This window comes from Calonectris borealis, chromosome 2 (genome assembly GCF_964195595.1).
Source record: "Calonectris borealis chromosome 2, bCalBor7.hap1.2, whole genome shotgun sequence".
NCBI classification, from domain to species: Eukaryota; Metazoa; Chordata; class Aves; order Procellariiformes; family Procellariidae; genus Calonectris; species Calonectris borealis.
In genome coordinates this window covers 73,356,190-73,384,139 of record NC_134313.1, presented here as the reverse complement: position 1 = coordinate 73,384,139, position 27,950 = coordinate 73,356,190, and the positions used below count along the sequence as shown (strand labels likewise).

The window sequence follows — 27,950 nt, the reverse complement described above, 5'->3', positions numbered from 1 at the left end:
GTTGTGGTTTTAACAAAGCAACGTAAGGAAGTAGTGTATTGTTGTATTGTTTACTTTCCTTCATTGAGATGTGGTTTCTGACAGCGATGTTGGGCTTGTTTTGGGAGTCATCCACCAGTAAAACTTGATCAAACCTGTTGCATCCTGAAGCAATTGAGCAAAATAGAGTTATGGCTGCTGTAACCTAATCACAAGCAAAAACATGTAGGTGAGCTGTAATTATCAAGGGTTCTGCCATCTGATAACATCTACAGCAAACAGAAAATTAAAAGACTTAAATCAGAAGCAAATGAGTGGAAACTTTTTCTTTTTTTTGAATAACTGACTACTGACTTTTCCCTGGAGTTGCATATAAATCTCATCTCCACCAGAGAATCTACCCTGAACATTTTTCTTCATTGGATGTCGGGGGCTGAATTTCTGTATTCTCCTCCAGCACTGGAAGTACTTGAGACCCAACTGATAAAATATCTGGAAAGGATGAGCGCAAGGGCTGGTTCATCAGGTATATGCCAAAGTTTGTCTGAAAAAAGCAAAATATTTATTGAGATGCAACTCATGTTAAAGTAATCAGATCTATAGAGGATCTCTCAACCCAGATATGTTTAAAAAAACAATATTGCTTTAAGAATAAGGAGGTATGTACTATCTCCATGTAATTAACATTTTTAACTAATTAACTATAATAGACTGGTAAACAAAAGCTAACCCCATGCTATTCAAGAAGAATACCTTAAGTAAGTGGATAAATAATGTAGTATTTCATCATGAGTTCCGTAGTATCGTATATGTAATTTACACTCCCTCACAGTCTTGTCATTTAATGATGGTTCTGGCTTCTTGACAAACACAGTTAATGCATTATCACAAATAAAGGCTAGGCAGCACGAGAATGCATGTATGTTCAAACAGTGAGGAAAAGTCTTGCATCTTCTACCATGAATTATTTGCTTTGTTAACAGAACTTTGTTCTGTCTAGTCTTTGTGAATTTCCCTTCATTTGTTTTTATGAATATTTTAGTATATTTTACAGAAAATATTCAGAATATTTGTTTTATTAGGACTACCACTTGTTATCTGTCACCACCTGTGAAGCCATCCTACATAAATATTAGAAATACTTAGATATGTGTCCTTGTGATACTGAACAATAAAGAAAAGAGGAACAGAATAACCACTTCACCCACGGACCATACAACCCTCGGAGGCACCAAAAACCTGATCTGAGTGTCTGCGCTGTTATGTGTGGTCTTAATCTTAAGCACGTTGAATGTTACAGTTGTAGCTGTGAACAGCTGGGTGTGATCTGGAAATGTCACAGTAAGAGACTGGTGTGTTTTTGTGGTTTTGTTTTCCAACAGTGGAGAATTTTAGAAATGCGCAAGAAACAGACTTGCAATCTCATGATAATATTTTCCAGGCGATTAGATAATAGTTAATTAAAGAAATATGTAAAGTAAGAAATAAAGGAATGCTGAAGTTAAGTTGATAATTGATTTGTAGACTTCAGAATGTCTTTGTTCTTCAAACTGAGGACCTTGCAAACCCAATAATAATTTTCTTGTCTTTTTTTACATGTTTCAATAAAAAGTATTTTGTTTTGGTAGGCTACAGCCAAAATGTACCAGTCACTCTAAAGCGTAAAGTAAATAAATGTGCAAACGAAATTCATTTGGCATTTCTGAAAAAGTAAAATTTAAAACCAAAACTCTATTCTCTTTCTCCCTTGCCTGATTACATTTACTGCCATTGTTCAGATTGATGATCCTGAAATTGAGGGAGTTACATTTACAGCAGGTTTAGAAAAATATACTAGGTAAAAGGAATTGCAATAAATTTAAAAATAGTGTTAGCTGAATTTAAGGGAGCATGTTGACAGACTCAGTATGAAGGCAGTACGTTTTCTCCTGTTCTTGCACTGTATAATTAAATAAAGATACAGCAATGAGGTAACACAAAACAGCTTTTAGTCTTCGAAGAATTAGCGAGAGGTAAGGCTGAGACCTACTCCCAAGTAAGAGAGATGCTGTAAAGCAGAGATCTATCCAAACATGGCCTCAGACTCTGAATTTGGGCCTTTCCGTTTCATTTGTAATCCTAAACATTAAAAAGAAAAACAGCTCCCAAGCAGAGGTTTTTTGGCTACTTCTGCTATTCCTTCATCTCACTGGCATTTCACATACATGGGGTATGAGTTGGACCTGATCAGGCCTACCCTGTTAATGACACTTCTTGGATACCTGTGACCATAATGGCATCAACACTGGTGGACACAGGGTAGATCCTTATGGTCAGCGTTCTAGTATTTAGAAAGCTGAGGAACGACTGCAGCACAGTAAGATCCTAATCCCCTAGCACAGTGACTGTGTTGGATCAACCATGATGCTAAACTGGTAAGTTACTAACTGTTTCATTTAAAATATTAAAGTACATAGTATTATTTTTGCATTCTTGCTTTTCTCTTACTTGTTGACAAGCTGTGGTTTCTCTATTGGCATAAATGATGTGTTTTTCAGCCTTGTGGTTAATAACCTGGATTTACTTCCTATACCCTAGTGCAAAAATGACAGTTGCTACAATTTTGTTGTTTTAAAAAATCATGCAATCATAAAAGAAATATTGTAAAATGAATATTAGTCCATGCTATGCCACATTTCACACAGGAAGGAATTTTATAACTCATCCATGTAAGCGAAATTATTCAATACATAAGAAGCTTTTATTTATATTTACTGTATTGACATCTTGATTTATCTTAAAACGAGACTAAAATAAATCTAGGCAGATTGTTCACTGTGGAGAATTTAATTTACCAATTTTTCTATTGTTGTGAATCATTTAGCAAGATTTTTTTCTTAAAGCACTTTAAACCATTCAGAATTATTTAAGAAAAGGCATGTGTGCATACGTCTTATTTTCAGGAGTTCTCAAATGCTATTTTAATACTGGTCCTTAGCATTTCCCTACTCTGATTGGGCATCTAAAGTCTCATAGTATTTTTTTCAGTGCTGAGACTGGGTGATGCCTAAGGAGTTTTCAAGGTGATGGTATACTGATGGTATACATATTTTAGTTCTAATACCTGCTTGGAATTGCTGACCTCTTTCTTTTGTGAATGTTCTTAAGATCAAAATTTAGCTTGCGATTACCAGAAGTGGATTTAATCTCTTTTAAATAAATTTCCTTGTTTTTTCAATAATTACAAATATTGACCCAGTACATACTGATAATAGCAACCCCCCCCCAAGCAACCACAAAAGCCGTGCGTCCTGCCATTTCAGCTCTGTTTCAAGAGAAAGATAAAATGTAGAAATTGGCTCTTCTCACATTTCACTGTTGAAAAATGAGGCTTTCAAACGCAGAGATTACAGCCTGCAGAGTTATTACAACGAACCACATAATCTCTCTCTGCTGTTGCTACCTTTTCCTGACTTCAAGGGCATTTTATTCTGCATATAACCTCCCCAGAACACACCAAGAGCTGGGCAGGGAGTGCTGGACTGTGAGTTCTGTGGCTTTATCCGCCTGGTCTTCTGATGGCAGCAGGGGCTCTTCCCATCACTCTTAAACTTCACAGGGACTAAAAATGTAAAGCTTCTTGATTAGTCAAAAGCACAACACTTCACTGCTGGGAGAAATAGATAAAACGTACTTATTCTTGCCAACAGTGAATCATATGATAGTCATCACACTCACTTAAAGGAGGAGCTATAAAATGCTGTCATTCTTGCATGTTGTTTCAAGTACATTTACTGGATCAACAGTAATATGCACTGCTTAGATACTCACTGACAGAGAAATATCCTGGGTGCAGTATCTGCTTTTGTAAGATAGAAACCTGAGGTGCTACATCTGACAAAGATGAGATGCCTTCAAGCTACAGCTCCTAAACAATCAGTTAATTCAGACTAGCACTTGGTAGGGAAAATGCCCTGCTAGAATGTGTTACAAGCGCATAAATGATACTGCATGCTAAGACTCAGCGTTGGATGGATGAGTTCTGGGTTTTGCCCCTGGGTATACCTCTCGGCTGCCTTCTCCCAATAGATAAATTTACCTGTTCACATCTGCTCATTTTATTCATACAATAACATAACCTCCCTCCCATGCAAAGGTTTGGGAGATGCAATTATTAAAGCCGAATATTTTTTTTTTAACGTAAGGGTGTTTTATTAGCTCTGGATTCACCAAAACTTATTAGTAAGGCCTTACAAAATAGGAGAGTGGAAGTACTCACTTTCAACATGCTGATTTTTCATATTGGAAAAAAGGGAAGCTTTTAACTTGGTGTCAAAAACCCCCATCTTGTTCTGTTGAAAATATCTGGACAACAGAATGTTTTCCTAAGAACTGATTTTCCTTGCTCTACCTTAAATAAACACATTTTCCAGCTCAGCCACCAATGAGAAAAGAGAACCATATTATTTCAGAGGTCTATTAATTACATCAATCATTGTTTGCAATTGTTCCAGATCTTTGTATGAAAAGCATTGCATAGTGTAAAGCCCTGCATTACTATGAAAATGATGATAATGATGCATCAGATAAGAGAATTCATTTGCTATCCTTGCTAACGTTTCAGTAAGCAATCCAAAGGCACGGTGTCTAATTCTGCAGGGAAAGAAGCTCTCCCAAGGCACGATGAGATACATAAAGGAGGATCAACAGCCCGCAGGAAAAAAACACAAGCCTTTTAGTGTATGAGGGCATGTGCAAACATAATGGATTTCCCTTGATGTACTGCCATCCATACATTTATGCTGGGGCGGACTGCTAATGCAATTCCCTTTGCTACCTTGTCAGCAAGTCCCAGCTTATAGCACTGCTGCAAATCTACCCATAGGGCTTCCGCTATTGTTAGCGTTAAACTGCATCTGCAAAACACAGAAGACGGGCAAGAATTCAATGTTCTCTCCTTTCTGTCTATGTGTGTTTTGCATCAGGTGGTGATGCATGCGAAACAGCGTGTGGCTATTTTTATGCTATTTGCTTAATGTAGTTATCTAGTCTTTCGTAGCCTCCTGCAGCAACAGAGCGAGCTCTGTCACAGGAGAGCTCATTTTTCCCTTTCAGTCAAAGGAATCCTTAAGGAGTGTTTCTTCAGAACTGATGGCAGCAGAGCTCAAGTTCGCTTTGTAGAGGTGTTTGCATTTTATTTCAAACAATGTGATAAAAGCTTTCATAAAAAGTAGCTGGCTAGGCTTCAGCACCCTGCTTTACATTTATCAGGAAACATGCAAATTGCTTGTATGGCTTATTACAGTAGCTGGTTCTGACTTTCAGCTGCAATCCATCTATGCAAAGCCTCAATCTTTCAACCTGGAGCACCAGGTTCTCAGAGTCTCAGAGGGATGGAGAAAAATATGATTTCAGAAATAAATATCGAACCACATCTTACAAGCCTTACTTTTTTTAGCTTATTATTGAAGTTCATTGGCAGTGCTGTCATTTGGGCTACCAGTTTGATAAAATTCGATATATTTTTCCAGGTTGGTGTTCTTGGAAAAACAAAACAAAATGGTAAATATTGACATCTGGCTCTCTTGTTAAGCATTCAGGATTTGCTATCCATTCGTATGTGCAGTATCTTTAATGTTTTGGAAATTGAGCAGCTACAATAGCCTTTCAAAAATATCAGTTCCCCTTCTACTGGGAAATTAGCTTAAATCTTATTTTGCTGCATTTGTTTTTTGTCGTTTGAATCGCATTATTGACAGCTGGGAACAAACACTGCTAAATTCCTTCACTGAATCTGTATCTGATAAAAAAAGAAAATGAAGCCTATTAGATGACTCCTTAACAGAAAAGCGCATGCTAGAGCCATGAGTCACCAAAGGATTAGCTCTGCAATTTAACACAGTCACATGAACTCGATGTTCTTTCCCTCTCCCCACTGTGAACTGTGAAAGGTTTGGATCAACGTCCTCTGCTAGGTCTGCTTAGCACACTGAAGATGCCATAGTCTTCGGGTGCTACTCACTGATAACCAGCTGGTGACCATCACCCCACAGATGACTTGCAGGAGGGATGGGCTCTGAGGTCTTCTCAGACCAGTTCAGGCAAAACTACCAGTTCAAACTATCTCTTTCAGCTGTCAAGCTAACCCAGAGGACTTGGCCTTATGCAGAGCAGGGCATGCTCACAAGATCCCATCTGCCAGCAGTGCTGAAAGCTGCGAAAAATAAAGAAAGCTGAAGGTCTGGTCTCTGCAGCATGACTATCCTTGTGCAGCTGAGGGAAGCAGAGCACTCCCCTGCTGTGAATAGCAGCACTGTGCTCTGCAGCGCCTCGCCTCGCCATGCGTCTTTCATCTGGCGCCAGGTTGTTCTCCAGAAGCTGGATTGCTCTCTTTGCCTTTGTTCTGTTTGAATGAGTTACTTGGTTCTAGGGGTGCCTTGTATCAAGAAAATCTTTGTGCAATACAATGAGTTAATCAGAATGAAAGAGAAGCTCATCTTTGCTGCGGGAAACATGCAGAAGATGCTTTGCCTCTCCTGAGAATCTGTGTCCCGAGTAAGGTTTTGTTGCCATTTGAGAAGGTCCCTAAATACAGAGTGCTTTCCCTCTACAAAAGATTCAAGTCATAATCCAGTAAAACCCATGTGGGTAGAGAAAGTCCTCCGCATACTGCACCTCATGTGGCAGCTGGGCAGCATCCCTGCCCGGAGTGCCAGGATGTGCTCTAAAGTGTCCCAGATGTTCCAGCTGTGGCTCACCATTACTGGGAGAGGGCTCTTGTCCTCAGGCTGCCCACCATGGCCAGGAGCTCCTCTCACAAAGGCACATGTGCTGTGGCGATCTGGATGCCAGAGCCTGCTGTGCAACCCTAAGTCATCTCAGGTCAGCGGGAAGCTGTGCCTAGGCAGCCAGCCCCTGCCTGCTCGTCTCTCCCCGTCTCGCTCTGCACCAGGCGGCTGGCTCCGAGACGGAGCCAGGGGAGCTATTCACCAAGGATAACATTCACTGAAAATGTGACCCTTTGTTTGCTTAATGAGTCACTGAGACGAATCAATTTATTATTTTTTTTTCCAAACAGACAATGCCTTATTTGTAACTTGTTTGTGCATTGTTTGGGAGAATAATTTTCAACCTATTTGTTATTGCTCTGCCTCTGTGCTGTGTGCAGTCTCTGGTGTTTGGCTGGTATTGGCGAGGCTTCTGAGCCCTGACTGGCTAACCAACTTTTACAACAGAAGTTTAACGAACAGGAAGCAATGAATTTAGAGTAAGGATATTCGGCTAAATACTTATGAGGAGATTTGTGAAGGTTTTGGGATGCCAAACTGTCTAGCCATCGTCTGAGCACTCTCAATTCCAAGAAGCAACGCAAGCTTAGGAAGCAGAAGGACTCCAAATGAATGCCCGTATTTCACACTTATTCTCCAGTCATCTTCTTAATCAATTATTCTCCACTTTGACTATATTCACATCTGTTTTTCCTGCTAAGTAGTTTCTCACAGTAAGAATAAAGTTTAGTCTTACAAGCTAACTGCATCATTTCAAACACTTTCTGATTTTTTCTGCAGATTTGTCTTCTTGAATGACATCAGCGCATCAGCTCGTGTTTTTCGAGACCAAAATAAACACATTGTAAAGGAGTACATACTGAATAAAAGCAAGCACAGTAAAAAATAATGCATATTAATAGTCAATTTCTGAATAAAAAATGTGTTGAGCATTTTATGGAAATAAACCATGTCATATCTGGGTTGTAAGTGCATCCTCTTTTTACTGAAAAAACAAATGGTAACAATTAGCATAACAACTTAATTGTGAATATTCTCTCAGCAGATATTTCACTATACATGCAATGAAGTCACTACATCTTTCTATACAAATACATTGGAGTACTGTACTGACCTTTCGACCTCTGGCAGCAGACAGAGACTGCAGAAATTCTTTGTTTCGTTCCCCAGACTGTTGATCAATGCAGATTATTTGACATCTGCTGCACGGACCCACAACCTGAAATTTCAGTTAAAGAAGGTTCACAGCTGTATATCAAAGCAGTACAACACAGAACAGTACAAGCTTCTCAGCATCATAATATCTTGAAAACAATCTTTCGCATACTTTTCCTGTGTTCTTTTATGCTTTAATTATGTAAGAGGTCAGACCTGTTCATCTAATGTAGGTACATTTTCAAAGGGTCTACTTGCAAAGGTCTCGCTGATTTTTTAATTCACTTTTTCTTTTCTTTTTTTCAGGAAAACTTTCCCAGAGACAGAATCTGAGAAATCAAAAACATTTACATATCTGTATTTCCTGATGGCTTCACTTCATCTATGGGCTGGCAGGGCTACTTGCCCCAAGGGGAACTGAATGTAAAATTAAGCTAGCACCTCAGGATTTAACCCAAGGAGGGTTTTCTTGGAGTTAAACTAACAGGGTTTGGTTTACGTTGTTTCATTGCCGCTGAAATACACAATATCCCCCGTTCTTTCTTATAGGCATAGCACTTGCAGATAATCAGAATGCAAGATGCGAATTTTCAAAAGTTTATGTCATCAGAAGGAATAATGAGAACCTCTACTGTAACAGACAGAGCACAGTTCTTAAAGCTAATTCTTGTTTGAACTAGGGTGTGTTTTTAGGGAAAAAAACTGCAACGAATTTCTTCTTAACTTTTAAAGCATTAAAATTTAGAAGGAAGACATATCCCAGTTTCCCCTAATATTGCAACCCTAACTTTAGCAAAGCTGTACGTTATAGAAACTGTCTTAACAGCATCTCAATATACACATTCTACTTTTGAAAATGTGTCACAAATTTCAAATAGGGCAAATAATTAAACCTGACACTGCGAACATTTTTATATGCTGATCTGAAGTGCTATTTCAGTTCTTTAAGGTACATCTAGAACTGCTTGTACAACTCTTCAGTGTAATCATCAAAACCACACATTTGGCCCAGCTTTTTCAGATGATTTTCCACAGCTTTAATATTTTATTAAAAGAACAAGAAAACAAGACAGAGAAGGAAATATTTTTCCCTGCTTTGCTTTGTTCAACAGTTTCTTCTACCATTTTCCTGGCATCAAGTACCATTAACATAATTTCTACGGTTACTACATCAGTATCTGAATAAGGACCTAGCAGAGACTGCAAAAGACAATGCAAGTTGCATAAGCCTTTCTATTTTCAGCTTGCATTCTTAAAGTATTTCAATGCCAGAAACAGGAATGCCTTTTTATTCTGTATATTCCACAAAAGGATCCTGAGCTGAGATCCCTACTGCAAATCCAGCCTCCAGCAAGCTATACACCAAGGATTTTGTCCTCATCTCCTACCTAAAGAAATTTTTCCTCAATTTTCTGTAACTCATATTACAGCTTACTGATCGAAGTACACATAAGAAGAGAGCAGACAAGTCATAATTTTCACCCTTACTGAAAAAATGGCCTTTCCATTTCTTACAGTATGCTGACCAGAAAGAAATAGGAGTAATGTCTATCACAGCTTCTAGATCTGACCTTAGCACTTCTGTTATTCACGGCTTCATTATCATCCCTAAGCAAACAATGAATAAGCCACTTCCACATCCTAGGCATTGCATTTTCAAATACGTATTTCATATCTAAGGACCAGACAAATCCAACAGAACATGTAATACATGTGTGCATCATTCCCTTAGGTTTCATGTGTAGCTTCTTCATGGATCCTTTGTTGAAGTTTTTCTCAAAAGAATGTATTTGCCAACAAAGTCTAACTCTTCAGCATTTTCCTTACAGTACAAAGCATGTTATTTTGTAAGATATGATACGAAGCATAACATACGAAAAAACCCTATCAGGCTAGACTTAGAAACACATCTTGAATGGACATTAAGACAACATGTATACAAGAGGGAGCAACAGACAGTGATCGTTCACTTGTATTCATGTCCAGTCTTTTGGCAGTCAGTTGCTTGATGTGCAGCAATCCGAGGCTGCATTTGGACTATTACACTTAACAGCAACCAGTATTCTCCCGTGACATGCTGGTTAAATATTTGCTGCAAACTGCCTCAAAACAGTGATTATTTTTCTGCTCAGTTGGATAGAGGTGGGAAATTTTATGAATTATGAAATTAAAAAAAAACGGTGTGGAGAAATATGTCAAAACCTCTCAGTTATATTGAAGCATGTTTGCCACAGGTCACAGCATGTTTGGTTTTTTTTACACACTTCATAAATTTCATCTGCACAAACTGTGCCGCCCACATTCCAGTCAAAGCCTTGCAAAAATTGCTCTGGCTCCAGGGGTCAAAATACTTTGTGACAGACTGGGACTAGGACAAGGGAGATGAGTTCGCACCTGGAATCGCAGAGCACCTATTGAAATCTCAGCCCACTCTTCTTCTTCAAAGGACTCTGGTGCACTGATGACAATGTTGGCACGGAAACGTCGGATTAATTCCTCTATTTCCAATGGCTCTTCCAATCTGTCTCACAGAGTTGACAGAGAAAAAGAAAAAATAGGGTTTATTAACTAGTACTGCACTAGATATTTGTGCTGTAAGAATCTAGTGGCTAATATGATTCAGCAAATGTTTCTCCAGAATAACCTGGACCAAGTTTTATTACAAAGGCTATGAAAATGGCACAAAGTATTTAACTATAATTTGTAAGCCTTCAATTATAATTTGTAATCCTTCGACTACAATTTGTAATCCTCTAGGTGGCTTCTTCAGAGGTGTAACCTGGAACTGTGAAGTACGTATGAAAGCATGTAGTCAGGAGATTGTGAACAATGCATATGAGAAAATTCCTTATTAGTTATCATATGTAAGGCTAATGGCAGCAAATGAAAAGATGTTTTGAGTTAGCAATCATTTGACTTGTTAAATGCTTCTAAAAAGAAGGCAAACAGAAACTTACTCTGCACATGCTGCAGTGGCAACAGGGACAAAAGCAGCAGACGCTGAAGGTGAAAAAGGCCAGTAAAGGCATTTTATGAGAGAATATATACATCATATTATTACTATTTGCCTTTGGGATGCAGCAGATATTGCACCAAATGATAGGTGTTTTGAAAAAAATTAATCTCTGTGTGGTGGTATCTGCACCTTTTTACAAGCATTTGAACTGCCAGAGTGTAGATTTGTGTCAGTGCGGAGAACATATATGAGGCAGACAGAGCAACCGACTGCATACAAATATTAGAAATCTGGCTGTACCTTTGAATTGTCACTCTTTACTCTCCTTCTAAAGGAGAACCCGACCAGTACCAGAAAAAAAGACAGCCCTAAAATTTGCGAGGGAGTTCTCTCAGCACCATTGTTAGCGAGAAGAGCATTTGTTTTTGCATTAGCTATCATGGACATGAAGAACTTTCGATACTCCCATCAGCTGTGGTCTGACAACTTTCGGATATGACACCCTACAGCACAGGCAGAAACCTGGGTAAGTAGTGAAAAGAGAAGCTTCTGTCCTGGAAAAAAAAAATTTACAAAAAGTGAGGACATGCAGTTTAAAATGTGTTTTAATTAAAATGAGGGAAAACATGCAAAATCAAAGCACAGGGAAAACTGTTCACATCAAGCAGTCTTGGCAGAAGAGGCCTGTTAGGTGAAAAAAAGAGCTTGATTTTATTTAAAATAGTCTGGATGATCCTCTTTAGCAGACAAACGTGCCAAAGGATAAACTGCCTGTGCAGACTTTCAGTCAAACCACCCAAGCCCTGCTCCACCGAGCCTTCACTGTTCACAAGGGCTCCAGCAGCCTGGGGGCAGAGAGTGGGATGGGAAGCTGAAGGGCTACAGGTCTTCCCTCGAGATCCCACAAGCAATCCCATGGCTGAGACACAATTCGTAATGATTGCAGGAGATAGGAGCCAACAGAAAGTGTAAACTATGCCGGCGCTCAGACAGACGGGGAGAAAAACAGCAGTTAGTCATGAACAAGTTCAGTTACGCTGTTGTGCTTCCTCGCTTTGCTGTGGGCTCTTGGAGCTCGGATGCTGTGTAGCCTCTAGTTTTGAATGCATTTTGTGACATATCAGTGCTTGCCACCCCAGCTGGTACCGGTGGGGGCATCAAAAGCCCCAGTAACCTCAGAGCTGGGCCTGCAGCGTCCTGAGCCAGCTGCTGAAAACTATTTCTAGTTTCTACTGTTTTATCCCTTGCTGCTGATCCTCCAAGACTGCAATGCCCTTACTCCTCGTCTCTCTGCCTTCAACCTGCTCAGGCTTACCTCCAAAATACCTTACCTCTCCTGTGCCTATCCCCAGCCCTCAGAACTGCTTCTAATTACTTGGCAGCATGTATCTGAGTAAATGCCCATCATTTGCCCCCCGCTCAAAACACGCATCAGCTGGATGGAGTGACAGGCACCTTCATCCTGCAATTCTCAATCAGGATCTGTTGTGAAAATCAGTGTACTTTGCCAAAGCCAGCCTGGGTACTTTGGACTTTTCCCAGTAGTGGGCCCTGCAGTCCGGAACACATTACATATATTTAACAAGGCAAACTTGAAAATGACTATTTGCATCTTCAGGGGCATATTTCTAGCAAGAACATTTGAGCATAAGGCGAGGGATTATCGTGGAGGTGACCTGTAAAGGCAACACCAGAGAGGTGGATTTCTCCATATACATATAGCTCTCCAACAGTACGTTACATTCTAATTTTTAATCAAATTGCTGTTTCTGTTTTAGATCATCTCTCAAGAGCCAAGTGCAAACTGGAGGATTAATTTTTACTTACAGAAGATACAAACAAGGAGAAATTATTACAACTCAATTGAAGATTAAAATTGTTTTATAAATCTTAGCAGGTTTCCATTAAACAAAAACAAATTCACATGCCAAGAAGCTAAATAATACTTTCTATAAAAGAAAAACATTTAATAAAGACCCATATGTGCAGATTCTAGAAAGTACATTATACAGTTCACTATTTGGAAAGTTTGTACACCACAATTTAGTAACAGTGCAAAATGATGATGCTGTATATCTGTGCTGAATTCATTTCCCCAGCACCCCGAGAAAGCACTGCATCGCAAAATAGGGAAGAGTTGGGAAGTGCTGCAGAGTGGGAAGCAAGATGCATCTCAGGCATCATGGCAGCTCCAGTCACATCTGGAGTTTCCTTTGAAGAAAAGGAGATTACAAGCTTAGTCATATTGGAAGATACTAGGCGCAAAATCAGTGGATCATCTGACATTGCACGTTTTACCAAAGTTCCCTGTCCTTCATCCTCACTTGCTGCTCCCTCTGGTGCCTTACTCTTCCTTCTTTGCACTCAGATCCCATGTCTGGAAGGTGCCTCACTGGGTCTCACCATGGAAAAAGCCCAGTCTGAGTGAGGGATGCCTGCAAGTGTTGTTCTCTCAAGGAGGTGTAACCGAGCCAGTCAAGCCTCAAAAGAAGGCATTAACTATCACTAGCAAGGGTAGTCAAAACAGCTGAAAGATGGACTGATTCAAACCTTTTCCAGGCATTCTTCCCAGAGGAGCACTGCCATGATATGCTAAAATTGCCCAACTGTCTTCTCCTAAAGAAAGAAAACCCTCAGGCAATGCAAGCTCCAGTGGCCTGTAGTGATGCTTCATTCAGTCACTGGTTTTAAATCCTGAAGCTATATATGTATCCTCCTACAGCTATACATATATATATTCCTCCTCTACTCAAAACAGGAATTTCAATGCAGGGGGCATGTTTGGTGGGTGACTAAGAGGAGAGAAGATGACTCCAGGCAGAGGCAGGGAAGTTTGGTGAGACAGGAGAAAGGGGCTCAGAGACAAATGCTGGAGCTGTGGGATGCACAGCCCTGATGGAGGCCTTGAGGGCAGATTTTCGGTAGAATTTGAGCCTGTCCTACTTATATTCAAGAAACAGCAACTTTCTTTTGTCAGCATATGAAAATTTAGTTAGTAGTGGGTTCCTTGTCTTAGAACTGTGGGCTGGCTCAATGTTTCATTTGCTCCTTGTATCTCCCACTTTTGTACAAGTAAAGCCAAATTCAATTAAGAAATGAAATTAATCCAGTCCTGCAAGTAGTTTTAAAATATTTCTGTTGTGAATGTTTGCTATAAATCTTAATCCTTCCCACAGGAAAGAAATAGTTCAGCAAGTAGCATGATTTGGTATTTTCACCTGCCAGATTATTTATGTTGAGAAAACCTAATTAAACTTGTTCTTCCCACAAATAGAAGTTGGCTGGTTCCCAATAGTCTCCTGCCTCCAAATCATTTGACAAGAATTGTGCTTAAGTTTTCCTAAAGATGACTGGCAGAAAGATTATGTTCAAGCATTTAATCCAAATTTTCAGAAGTCATACAGGAATGAGTAATTATACCAGTTTAGTATTTATATATTTGTTGAACATTGAAAAGTGACTATCTCTAAATTTCCAGATAAAACAGTCACATTGGCATCTTATGGCAGGATTCTGGAATTCAAGACCGCTGAGAGACTTTTGGAGACAGAAGGAAGGATCTTACCTTGCAGAAATATGTTCTTTCAGGTGCAGAATGCTTGCTACATTTATCAGGAGGTATTGTGCTTCATTCACAAGAGAGAGTGAGATGTTTGTAGCAGATGCCAGACCTGAAAAAATGAATCCAATATTCTAAAATTATCGTTAAAAATATGGAAGATTATATTAGTAATTTCACCTCACCTTTCCTTTGACCTCTTATTCATTCTCATTAAAAAATTATTCATTCGGCTCCAGACACTAAGGAAAGATTCCAAGAATCCCCTCATAATGACGCAATGCATTTAGAAACTGAGATAGAGCTGAGATTTTACCAAATTTGTAAAACAATTTACAAGAGCAATATCTATGGATTTTTGATGCTCTTTCCATTTGATCCTTTTTTATAATGAAATTTAGTCTAAGAATAAATTCTTTGGTTATAGATTTTTCATGATCATTTTTCAAAATGATCATCGAGTTTCCAGACAAAATCATGGTCATGATGATTAAAAAAACCCAGACTGGTGTAGCTGTACATTTTCACCAAATGTAACAAGTAAAGGGGCAGCATAAATACAGTTTGGGTATAAATGCACCCTTTGAAACCTACTAGACCAATATTGTATGACTCTTTCACCCTTTATCAGGGTAATTATATAGTCAGTATGAAGTCCACGAGCCTGATGTTTACTAAGTGAGGAATCACAAATATTTTTAAGAATGACAACATACCTTTTGTATTTTTCTGATGCGACCTGTTTTTCATGTCTGAACTTTGTCTTATCAAGCGACATGGACGACCAAGAAGCAAAGAGAACCAGTCAGCAATTCTTTCTCCACAGTCATATGTTTTTACCCTATTATGAGAAAAGAGGGACTTAGCAAAATTTGATTGCCCAAACATAAATTTGCAAAACTGAAGACAAATTACAAAGATGTTTATTCTGCTTCTTCCACTACAAGATACAGAATCTGTATTCTCTGATGAGTGATAAAACAGAGATGTAAAGTTCTGCATAATTTTATCTCCCAATTTCCTCAAATTTACTCTGTTAGTCTTGAAGTTAATATTCACGAGTTCTAATTTAGTTTTATACAGAAAATTACTGTGGAATAAAGGATTAAATAATTGTGACACTCAAGACACTGACTCTGAAGTACAGTACTGGTAGCCCATATTACAATATTACAATACAGTATTATGAAAAAGTTATTCTCTGGTCTGTGCTTTTTACTAAAACAAAGAGGATTAATCTGAGTTGAATTTAAGATTGCCCCACTGTGCCACACTGCATGTAATTTTTAATGATCCCATCAGGTACAACAATGTTAATTCCCTTATTTAATTCATATTAGTACAGACACTCCACATTAAACCATGGTTCCACTAGCAGAGCCCAAGTATCTCTCTATCTAAAGATGGTTTCCATTACTAGTAAAGGAATTTTGAGACCACCTCTCTCGGTTCAGGAAGGGCACAGATCAGACCACTGGGAAGTGATCCTATTGGCCATTAGATTCCTTAGCCCTGAGTAATCTTAACTTCAATCTTAAATTAGTTATCTGGGTTCCCCTCACATTCAATGGAAAGAGGTAAGTAGTTCTCATCTATATTAGATCTCACTCTGGGAGTGTTTAATTCTCTTTATTGATTACAAAAGGAGATTTGACTGACATCTAACTTTTAAATGGCATAAACAGATAAGAGGAATGCCAATTCTCATGCTGATCTAGGCAGGATTCTTGTAGTAAGGAAAGTGAGGTAGCAATGGTCCTATGCTCGCCTTTTTGTCCTGTCCAGCCAAAGCAGCTGATCTGCAAGGATACCATCTGCTCCGTGAAACAAGAAAACAGCTCCTCACAGCAAAAGATGCTAAATCCCAGGACTGAGAGAAGAAGTGGTTTGGCTTTATGAAATGCTTTAGGTTCAGCTGAGTTACACAGGTAGGAGGCCAGGACAAGTGGAATCAAAGACATTTTATAATTCTGCAGGGATCAGGTATCTCTTCAGCAGTTGTTCTGAATTTTGATTGTGGTGCAGCTCTGCATCCCTCTCCCCATTCTGAGACTGGACTGATGCCAATCACAGCTGCATCTAGCCAGCGAGTCCTAGAGCTGAAAGGAAACTCTGGTATTATGAGATGCAGGCACTGTGGCAAGAAATAAGGGCCAAAAGATGAAACTCCACATGAGATTCTATAGTCTGAGCTGAGCAGTCCTTGTATCCTTGCTGGTCGCTGTGTTAGGGAGAAGGCTCCTAGTGAGAAGGCATGAATCTTCTATGGTAATAGTACAGGTGAAACAAATTCCCCAAATATTTTCTCCCACCCAAACAGACGTGCGAGGGGTATTTAAATTCTCTCCTGAGCCGATTACCTCTAGCAGCCTGCTAGGGCTTAATACTGTATAAATCAGGATCAAAGTTTTGCCCTCTTTTTTATTTGCCTACCATTTTGAGTCACAGTGGCTGAGTTAGACACACAGCATTCTTAGTATTTCATCAAATGTCACTGTGTAGTTTTTTTATTCCAAGACTCCTATGTTTTCAAATTGCTTTCCCTTATTGTCAGACGATTTTCTGAGCAAGTACCATCATCTCTTCAAGGTCTTATTCAAAGTCCTTCTGTTGTAGCTCAATTCTACTCATTTTCTGCTTATGTTTATTTTTGTTGAGTATTACTTTACATCTGTCAGCATTACGTTTCATTTGGCACATGTCAGGCAATTTATAAAGGAGGGCCTAGTTCTCTCAGATTTTACTTGCTGTTTGCCTTGAGTTCCCCACTCATCTTCTTATGTCATTTACCTTCAGTGCATTACAGCTGGTCCCTCTAGCTAGGTAATTTATCGAACAAGAACAAGGACAGCTGAAGTCTGAATATTGATCCCAAGGGGTATAATACATACATTTACGTACAATAGGCTCAGTTCACCTTGTTTTTAACGATGCCTTTGTCTTCTTCTACCACTGATCTCTTTGATATTGTGGCCTGTCAAAGAGGAGGCTGGGTCCCTGCCTATTTCAGTAGAGCACTAACCTTGAGCATTTAGGGTCTTCTACAACATAAATAACCTTAACATCACTAGCTTCTACTTGCATCTGTCCACTGTTAGATATTATACTAGAAAGCCATGTCCCTCCAATGTGAGCAGCACGTGCTGATGGACAACCCCTGCTGAGATGAAGGCTAACACTGATGAATTGCTTCACAAGAGAAACTTGGACTCATTAAACTTTTGTGGCTGCTGTGAAATTAAACTTCCCCACGTGACTGCTTGCAGATTCTACATCATGTGCTTTTCTTAGCTATCTCAGCGTAAATTCAGAGTAACCACTGAAGCCAACAGAACTGGATGAAATCACAGTGTCGGAAAGCAGAATTAGTAAGTAGGGGTTTCTTTCGAATAAAAGCCTTTTAACAAAGACTTTTGGTCCCACTGCTCACTTCAGACACTTTGCAGAAAAGACCCAGACCACAAATCACCTCCTGCCTACTGCAAAGCACTGTTTTGCTCCTATTTCCATTTTTTGGCCCTGGAGGCTCCCCTGCTGAAACACGGGAACCCGGCATCAGCACTGTTGGATCTCTGAGCAGTTTGGGAGCCTCATCAATGTTGTCCACTCATTCTGCCTTAGCTCCTGCCTTGTTTATTTGCTAATCACAGTCCTAATCAGATGCAATTTACCTTGCATCTCTCTTTTCTTTGTCATTCCATCCTTTTCTTCCTCCTCAGAACTCTAAGCAGTTTCCCATGAAAACTTCCTATTTCATACATTAAAAATGACATAGTCAGTGACATGAAAGACAAGCTACGATAAATAGTATGGCATCCAATTATATGCACACAGAGAGAAAGATAACCAAGGCTATTTTACAGCCTGTAATAGATGGGCTAACCATGGGGAGGCTAAGGATGAATCAACACTAAGGGAAGTGGGACAGATGGTTAAAACAAATGACTCTTGGGTGAATTCCACTACCTGAGGAAAATACACTTCTGAGAAAAAGGTCCTCTTTATCACCTGAATAGCTAGTAGAAAAGAAGGAGAAGATCATTTCCTGCATGGCTCCATAGGGAAAATGGCCAGGTCTTCTGCTGGCTTGTTTATGTGTTACCAGCAAATGTAGAGGGTTACAAAGAATTAGTATACCTTGGTTAAAAGAAGATGTAAATCTGTAAGTGGCTCTTTTAGTTGGACTTACCAAGAGACTCGGTGAAAAGAAACGTAGTAGATAATGCAAATGTGCTTTAGGAAGGCACTTGATACACTGCCACTCAGAAAACTTAATGAGACTGGGAAGTACTTAGAAAATACGATGGATAAACACTTAAGTTCACTGATAGGAAATTAATTTATGCATAATGTTACATTTCACTGAAGTGGTATGTCTCTTGATTAGAGTTAATGTTATTTCACATACTCACCTGCAATCTTTGCAAGATTGTTAAGGGGACACTGATCAACATTGGTGGTCAAAACAAAATTAAAAAGGGTTGTAAATATGGAAAGCTGTTTATAACCTCAGCGGGCTCTAGCAATTTTGAATGCGCACAGCATGAAATGGGCAAAGTTGCCAGCATCATTACTGTCAAATGAAGGAACTGAATTCTAGAGTCCTGCTGAGGCCCCCAGTTGGCATTTGGAAGTAACTGGGGAAACCTTTCCCTTTTCTCATCCTTGCAGCAAGCAAAACAAAGATCTCCCTTATTCAAGTGAGTGCCAGTTCATCACAGTCTCTTGTACTGTTCCTTCCCCGCCTTTTTAATTTTTATTATTTATAAGTGTTTTCTATCAGACATGCTGGGCATGACAAGTTACCTATCTAAATCTGTCTTCTCATGGTCCGCCAAGTCATTCATTGCTTTCCACCCTCCCCCTCTTTTTTTAATGACTTCTGACCCTGTGTGTCCATCCAATCATGTCCTGAGTGTCACTGCAGTGATTTTCAGCTTCGATTTCTCTCTGCTCTCACTCACCTGTGTGAACAGACTTTACTCTCACAGATCACAGCGTCTTTTCCAGTATTTTCCTCTAGTGATACAGATATTGGGTCCATGCCTAGATGGGCAGAGAGCAAACCATATTTAAAAAAAAAAATTTATGCAGAAACATAGGGTCATGAAAAAAGTTCTTATTTTTGCACCTGTTCACAATCACAGCAGCCTCCCAAATAGCATGTGAGAAAAATCCTTTTTCTTTTTGCTAGAATTATATTCTCTGCCTGCAGGTGGCTCCAAATGATAATGCAAAGAGCAAAGGCTGCAGATGACCTTGGTACCCAAACCACATTAAGGAATATACAGTTTCAGCTTTGAGTAATTATACAGTAACAGCTTTGAGTATCTTGGGCAACGAAACTGGCACAGAATTACTGCCTCTTTCTGTTGAAAGGATGAGTTTATCACTGTTGTGCCCCCTCTAGCAAATCAGGAAATAAGGTTAATCACTGTTGGGTTGGTTTTTTTTGGAGTGGCGGGATGGAGTGATCAGAAAGATGAAAGATGAAATATGGAGGGGGGGTGGAGAGAAAAAAAAAGCACAGGCTGTTCAAGGGAAGAACTATAATGTGTCATAAAACTACAATAATTTAAAGATAAAATGTATGGAAACCACTAATGAGAGAATGATTCCCATCTATCCATTTCTAAGTTTAAACCAGATGAGGAATGCCTGGTAATGATCTATGTTAACAGTTTCTTCCATAGTTTTCTTATCTTGAAAAGAATGAGCCAAAGAGATGGAAAGGCTACTGTGGCTTACTAGAACTAAAAGAAAAACTGTACTATTTTCCTTTCCGTTAATTGAAAGCAATAATCTGAAATGATGAAGAAAGGGTTTTACTGTGTGGCTGCAATGAATCCAACTCTTTTCCATTATACTGCAACATAAACCAGCAAAGACTGATCTCCTGTACCCCAGCTTTATATCAGCATGTTTCAATTTCACTCATTACTTCCTGTTTATATTATTGTAGTACAATAAGAATCAAGCTCTACCAGCTCTGTGATATGGTGAAATCAAATTGTTTTATTCTCTTCTGAAGAATAATGAAATGTAGTTCAAATTCACTATATCCCAACTATCAGCTCTGTTCCATGGAAGTTTTCAATACAGAAAGACGTCTACTCCTTTTTTAGTTAATGATGTTAGTATACTTCAGAAGACAGAGGAGGAAAAGCTAGGTTCACTTAGGAAAATAAAACACGTAAGTAATAAATGCATTGAACTTGTTTGCAACAACCTGAAAAAGAAGCCAATGTTATTATCTTATAAACTAGAAGTAATGCTCTTGTAATTTGAAAAAAAATAAACATTAGCATCATTCCTTCTGTAAAAGAAGAGTTTGAAAAGTTTTGTCCTGTATGCATCCTTAGCTGTTATATCTTTTAAAAATACTTTCTAAGCAAGGCATACTCACGAAAATTCTTAAAATAGAGTCTCAGGGCTTTAAAAAGCCCTGCTTTTATATACCAGCAAGTGTATCACATTTTTATTGAACAGTACACATTTTACAGTGATGTTTAGGTCAGTTAAACATTGTTAATTACAATTTTATTCTATCTTAAGGCAAAAAAATAAAGCAGAATATTGCCAGTTACTAAAATGTAAAAGCTGACATTCTCCATGGTCATTTGCTTGATAATAAAATTCACAGATGTGCTCACAGTATTAATATAAAAAAAAAAATTCTTGTCTTTATAGCTCCTATTTTCAGTCAATGAGAAAAATTAGAGGTCTGTTATTTCAATAGACTGAAATATAAACTATTCATGTATATTCTTTCATCAGTGTATGCACTTAATTCCCATTATTTTTATTGGCAGTAACACATGACTATTTGAAGGCACAATAAACTCCATAAAGTGTAATTAGTTGCTCAGTTTTGCTAGCATCTTTCTACTCCAATATTTTAAAGGGCCTTCAAACACTCAAAATTTCTCCCTCTGTGTGGTGGCAAACTAATGCCCAACTTGCCAGAGTAATGTTGATTGTTAGCTAAAATGGAAAGAGAGAAATTAGTTCTTCTACAGAAATGTATTCTCAGCTAAATTCTGTTTGGCTTACTTTTACGTCGGTCAGGAACACGCTCAGTGTAATCTGTGCCCCCATGTATTTGATGGAGCGGGACAAGATGATTTCTCTTGATTCCCGCTCAAGTAACATGGCTTCCAGAAATAAAGGCACTTGCTCCTGCCCACCTTTAAATTGGGAGCTGGAAGCCTAACCATTAACTTCTTCAGTCGGGATACAAGTCGTTGTCTCTCTCCACAGGGGCTTATTTAAAGTTACACCAATTTTCTAAAAGTGGGTCCTGTGATAGCAAGGGTTACTTAACGCTCTTCACATCAAAAAGAATAGGAAATACCTGTTAACAACCACATAACCTAAGAAAATAATTCTGACAAAATTCAGAAATGCAGTTTCTCAAAATTAAAATCTCAGTCCCTCTACCAAAGTAAAGTACAGCCAATGAGAGACCAAGCACAAGCCCTTCCTCTCCCTCTGCTCTCACTTACCCCCTTCCTCAGGGATCAGGGGAATACCTGGAGCTCCCCAGCTGCCATGCAAGCCAACTAATTTTGCAGGCATGCCAGGGAAGGATCCTAAGCCTTTGAGCAGTTTTGGCCCTGTCTAGAACCCCAATCTGATGTCCTTGCTACCAACAGGGACGGCAGGATCGCACAGCCGGGTCAGTCAGACAGCGAGTCTGCCCATCCAAGGCTGGTTGTTAGATGGGCTGCGGAGACACGCTACACACAGGGCTTAAAGAAAGAACATGAAGCGGTGTCTCAGCACACGGAGGATTCAGCAAAAGGTATTAAAGTAGTTACTGTCACATTAAATCATGCTGACAGTTTTATTTTGTTGGACAGAGAAGACAGAGAATATTAAACCGTATTGAAATAAAATAGCCATAAACAAATTTTCCACTGATGAAAAGTTCTAGAGGGAGAGGAAAGCACGTGCCTGGAGGGGGAGAGAGAACAGACTCATGTTTTAAAAGTGGCACAGATAAAGTCTTCACCATAATCTAATAGTGTAACAGCAAAACGTTCTTTAAGAATACGGCATAATTTAGCTATGTAGGATTCACCCCACTGGGCTTTAGGCACTTACCAGAGGCACGGTTGCCTTAGGCTCTCTCTATTGGAGAGAGACACCTCCAGACAGCAAAGCGTGCTCTAGATGGAGATCATTGCCACAGCCTGCTCTCACAATAAGAAAAGCACAGATGACAGCAGAGAAACTGGTAGAGAAAGCAGAGTCGTTACAGCCTCCTTGCAGAGGAGCAGGAGGAAGGCAGCTAGCTTCACTGCAGTTGTCACCCGGTCAGCTGGGAGCTGCTGGGTTTTCACATTCAGCAGAGCAGGAGGTGCAGAAGGTGCAGCTCAAAGGTTTTGCCTCTTTTTTTTCACCAGTGTCGCCTCCCTCACCCACTTCTCACCACCAGAAATGTCCCCATCACACGGAGAAGAACAGAGGAACTGCATGGGGAGTGTGAGGGCAGGGGGAGGAGAGGGGGAGTTGGAGGAAACAAAATCCTCTTGGAAAGATGCATGCTACTGTAGCTGAGGAAAGGCAGTTCGGGTGGGAGGCATCCAGTGGGAGAAAGAAACTCGCAAAGCAACAAAGCCGGAAGAGACCTGGAGGTGGCTGTGGTCAGCAGGGTAGCTGCTACAAATCTGAAATACCATTAGCCACAGCTGTAGGCCAGTGAAGGCTCTGAGCTGCACAACAGCCAGCCCGGCTCATCAGAGGGCTACTGCTCCTCACCCCACTGATTGCTGCTCCAGCTACACACGTGGCGTTCAGCTTCAGGTCCTACATTAGCAACAAACTACTGACAGGCTGGAGAGAGTGGTAACAAAAGCAACAGTGATTAACTTGGGATTTTCAAGGGAAGAGTCAACTTATTAAATTAAATTTGCTGCCATGAAATGATTTAAGTGGGAGATATAACAACGACCCATGTATGTGAAGGGATAAAAGAAAAAATTAAAAATTTAACACCAACAAACAAATCATGCATTTAGACTGCAGGTAAGAGGAAAGAAAAACAGAATAAATATCAGAACAACTTCCTACAGATTTATCTGTTCAGTCTTACCCTGTCAGTTTGTATGTGTTCCCACCACCGTGCTATGTTATGAGCAGTAACCTCTGGAATAGTCTCCCCAAGCAAACAAGAGCCATTATCTCACTGTCAAGCATTAAAAAAATACCACAGGTTGCAAGTACACTATGAGAGTGAAAAATAGCAGGACTATTATAAAGAGAGGGCCCAGACCACCTTATGGGCTAAGATTATTGGTATCTAGAGTCATTATACAAAGAATAAAATGACTCCACTCTTACATACTGGCCGTACCAAAGCAGGCTATAAATAAATGCCAACCATGTTTCTGGTAAGGCAACTGGAGATCTGATCAATCACTTTGGGGCAGAATAGTGATCCATAGACTTGGTCAATCACTTCTGGACGGAAATTGTTCTCACTTTCATAGGAAGGAAGGTGAATGACAGTGAAAACTCCAAAAATGACACAAAGTAAAATGCGGGATTTAAAGGTGAATTTCACCCTGGCACTAACTATGGCAAGAGATTGTAAATCTCAGTGAGAAATGCGTTCCTTGACTGTCATTTTTGTCTGAGAAAAATTCTTCCTGACTCTCTGAAGTACGTCAGTGCAGATATTATTGACAGGCAAACACACTAATGGATATGCACTTCTCTGAACAATGTGGTACTAGCAAGAAAAAAAATTAAGAATGTACTTAGAAGAGCAGAGTGAAGCAATCAAAAGGCCCAACCGAGCTGAATCTCTGAAAATGTGAAGGATAAATGGAGAAGGTTTGGACAAGACTTCACATTGTGTTTGCAAGCAAGAGGTACCGGCAGAAAGGAAGAGAGATGGAAAGAAACTGAATTTCTAGAAATAATTAGTTCTGAAGCACTTGGTAATTTAAAAGTTGTGAGAGAAGGCTGTTTATGCAAATGTACTACAAAATTTGAGGTGCAAGGTGCTCCACATAGAATTGACATGAATTAACAATACCTTTTCAAAGAAAGATTACAAAGGGAAGAGTGGAAAATAACAGCGTTTGTGCCAATCAGCCAGTCTGGAATCCCTAAGAAGAGATTAGATTGTGTTTGGGATCTGAAACACGCACACAAAATCACACAAGGCTAGTGGAAGTACCCAAATGTACATTTGACAAACCTATTCCAGACAAAAGAAATCAACTGGTCAGACTTAATTTTATGGAGAGTGCTCAGACAACTGGAGAGGACGACAACTGTAATGTAGAAACAGAAAGGAGACTGCAGTTACAGATCCACTCATATGGATTTCTAATAAAGGGTGAAAAATCTGAATATAGGTTCCCTTGTTTTGCTCTAGCTGCTGAAAATGTGGGCACATATATTATTAATGGTTAAGACATACAGGCTGAGTAAATGTTAGACCCCAGGGAAATGATGAACACCATTCAGACACATGCAAACTTGGCATTAATAATGACTTTTGTGGAATACAAACCTGTTCCAGTGTTCAGTGCTAACAGCACTGTTAGCAAAATAAATAATCTGCACCCCCGAGTAGCAAAGGGCTTTCCGTAATACTTTCCGTAAGCTTTTCTCTTTTTTTTCCACTCAGCAGAGAATGAAAAGAGTTTTGATGAATCCAGAGAAGCCCAAACATAATTAAATATTTGCCTGCTAGTGCAAGTATTTAACTGAACTAAATAATGTCTGGTCCTTATTTTAATTCATACTAATTTCCACTGAAGACTCCACCCCTCTAGTCCCACAGCTGAAAGGAGGAGGAGAGCTATAAAATGGGAAGGTCTTTGGCCAAGGTGTTTTATGTTAGACCTTTGCAGCAATAACAGTCCCTTCAGGCTGATGGACTTCATGATGTGGAGAGATAGACTAGTCAGTAAATTTCCGCATCTGTCAATTCATTACTCCTTCCTGGAGCATCCACTTTATGATTGCACGTAGGGAGTCACTGTCTACTCTCTGCTCATCCCAACAACAAGCTAGGAAACTACCCAGGGCTGTATATTACAGCCTAGGCTTTCTTTGTCCACAGCGGGTAGCAGAATTTGTCCCTGAAGCCAGTAAGCATGCACAGCATTCAGTAGTTTCGTGGGTGCACGCATGTGTGTCTGTCTAGAAGTTTGACACAAATAACGAAGGGGAGAAAAAGATATTGGTTAACCAACCATCTGCCTGGATGACCATAACCTTTTTCTTCAGATCAATGGAGGGATTTACAAGACACAACCTTGGCTCCTGCTTCTGAGTCATACAGACTCCATTCTGGTTTACAACCATCCAGTTACGGTCATACAGCAAACCCTGGTTTCCCACTGGCCATTCCGTAACCTGGAAAAGCACCAGGAGGGGATACAAAGGTTTAGAAAATGTTAGCTGCATTAATAGATTCACGCTGAAAAGAACAGAGAGGGAAAAGAAACCGTTAATGAAATACTTTGAAATCAGGAAAACTTGTGCAAGCCAATGTCAGCCTTTAATAAGAGAAACCTTAATTGCAAATCAAAAATAAAGATATCACTGCATAAAGCTGACAAAACAAAATGGAATTACTATAATTTGTTACATATTATCATACACTTTGATTTAACAGAGCTATGAGAATAGAGTAAACAACCTCTGAAACACTCTGAAAACTGCTTTCAGTTTTATACTCATCCATTTTCAGGACCTTTCCCCCCAACAATTTTCTTTTAATTTACAAAACATGGATATTTCATGGGACTTGTATGATTTAAGGCAAAACCAAACAAACAAAAAGCAAGAAAAATGTGAAATTCAAAATTCTGAAAAAACGTCCGTATTTTTCATAAAACTGGAAACTCTTTATCAATGAATCCATTTGAGAAAACCTCCACCACTGAGGTTTCTGGTTTAGCTAGGAGCATAATAGTTTCTCCAGATCCCCTTACAACAAAACACATTGTCTTCTATCTGTTCTTCCATCACTTCTATAACACTCTTTACATTCAATAGCCTATACAAGCATATTGTCCTTGCTTTCATGTACATTTTTCTGGTGAAAAGAACATCTGTTACTGATGCTACACAGATGGTAATCTTGAAATCCAAAAAGAGAGCAGTTTTAGTAATGCCTTTGGGTGATATTAATAACTGCTTTCTCCTTCAGAATGTTAAAATATTAATACCATTCTTTTAACATAAAGCTGGCATTTAAACATATTGCTTCAACTCATGTATGCTTTCTAGTCACGGTTGAGTATGGAGAAAAGTTAACCACAGCTGAACTTTGTTGAATTCTTGTAGAGAAGCTTAGCGCATGAATTAACTGGCAAAAGACTTTAGCAAAAAGTATGAGAAAAAGATATGTCAGGCACAGCCTGATGCTCTGAAGAAAAGCATGGCTGGAAGCACTGGTTAGATTAATTAAAAATCACATTTTTGTTCAGCATGTGCTCTATCCAAACCCCCACAGAACCATGATATCCCATTCTTACAAACTTTTCCAGGTTTTATAGGAGCCTGCAGCAGTAGCTTGACACTGATGGCCTGACTAGAGAAAGCTGAGGGCAGGCACTCTACAACTGAAAACTTAAAGCATTAAAGCTGAACTCTAAATAATTTGGCCACAGTGCTATCAATTGTATTGAATACAGAAAATACATGGAAAAATTTTAAAGATAAGAAATGTATTTTATCAATCTACTTGATTTATAATATTCTGTGGCAGTTTTTTAAGCGAGCATGGAAGAAAAATTCAGTCAAAAATGGAAACTTTAGGTCTGACAGTGTCATCTGAAACCACGTTGTCCAAGCGCCTCAAGCTGTCAGCACCTCAATGATGTAAACCTTTGCTCTGTCTTTTTAGGAGAGGAATCATAGCCCAAAGACTGCAATATCAGCTGAAGAACAGACTTTTGTCCTTGCTGGAAATTATTCTTTGGAGAGGCCAGTATTTTTTTGTTATCCTGTATAATTAAATTACAAAATGCATTTGAACAGCTGGTGATCATCTGAGAGCTGCAAGAATTTCCTGCTAACAAATCTCCTTTCCAAAACAGAAGATCACTGATCGGTAATACATCCTCCCATGGATCCAACAGATCTTTACATGATTTGCCAGACATAATGAGCGGAATAAACTAAAAGAGCAGAAAAATAGAAAAAGAGCATGAAGACAATGATTCCTAGCTCCCTATTGTAACATTCAGTTGTTTTGGTCCCACTTCAGGACAGCAATCTTATTCAGGAAATAGCTGAAGTGTTTGCTTACCCTTCACTGAAGGTAAGAGGTTTTACGAGCAAAACAAAACATCTTCTCTTTAATCAGAGCTTCAGCTAATTCTTCCATGCTGATAGGCATTGTGGGGAAAGCTCAGCTGACTAGGTAGCAGATACTTGGAAATAATCAACACCTTCCATTCAAAATACCCCTGGTAGGTCCAAAATAACGGCAAGTAACTCCATGCTCCGCTTTGAGATGCAGCACATGGCTACAGGTCCTCAGCCCATTTTTCCCCTTCCT

At 39.4% G+C, this 27,950-nt stretch overlaps 1 protein-coding gene across 1 annotated transcript in view; it reads right to left on the bottom strand.

The window, feature by feature from the left end:
- Positions 1–315: 315 nt before the first annotated feature.
- Positions 316–27,950, bottom strand: part of MOCOS (molybdenum cofactor sulfurase) — a 228,043-nt gene continuing 200,408 nt past the window's right edge. The window contains exons 9-15 of the mRNA XM_075142346.1: positions 25,633–25,795; positions 19,381–19,462; positions 15,133–15,257; positions 14,423–14,528; positions 10,296–10,422; positions 7,861–7,965; positions 316–523 (exon numbers count right to left, since the gene is read on the bottom strand). Of these exons, the coding sequence (XP_074998447.1) occupies positions 377–523; positions 7,861–7,965; positions 10,296–10,422; positions 14,423–14,528; positions 15,133–15,257; positions 19,381–19,462; positions 25,633–25,795 (855 nt within the window). The 3' untranslated portion in view covers positions 316–376. The remainder of the gene's footprint in view (positions 524–7,860; positions 7,966–10,295; positions 10,423–14,422; positions 14,529–15,132; positions 15,258–19,380; positions 19,463–25,632; positions 25,796–27,950) is intronic.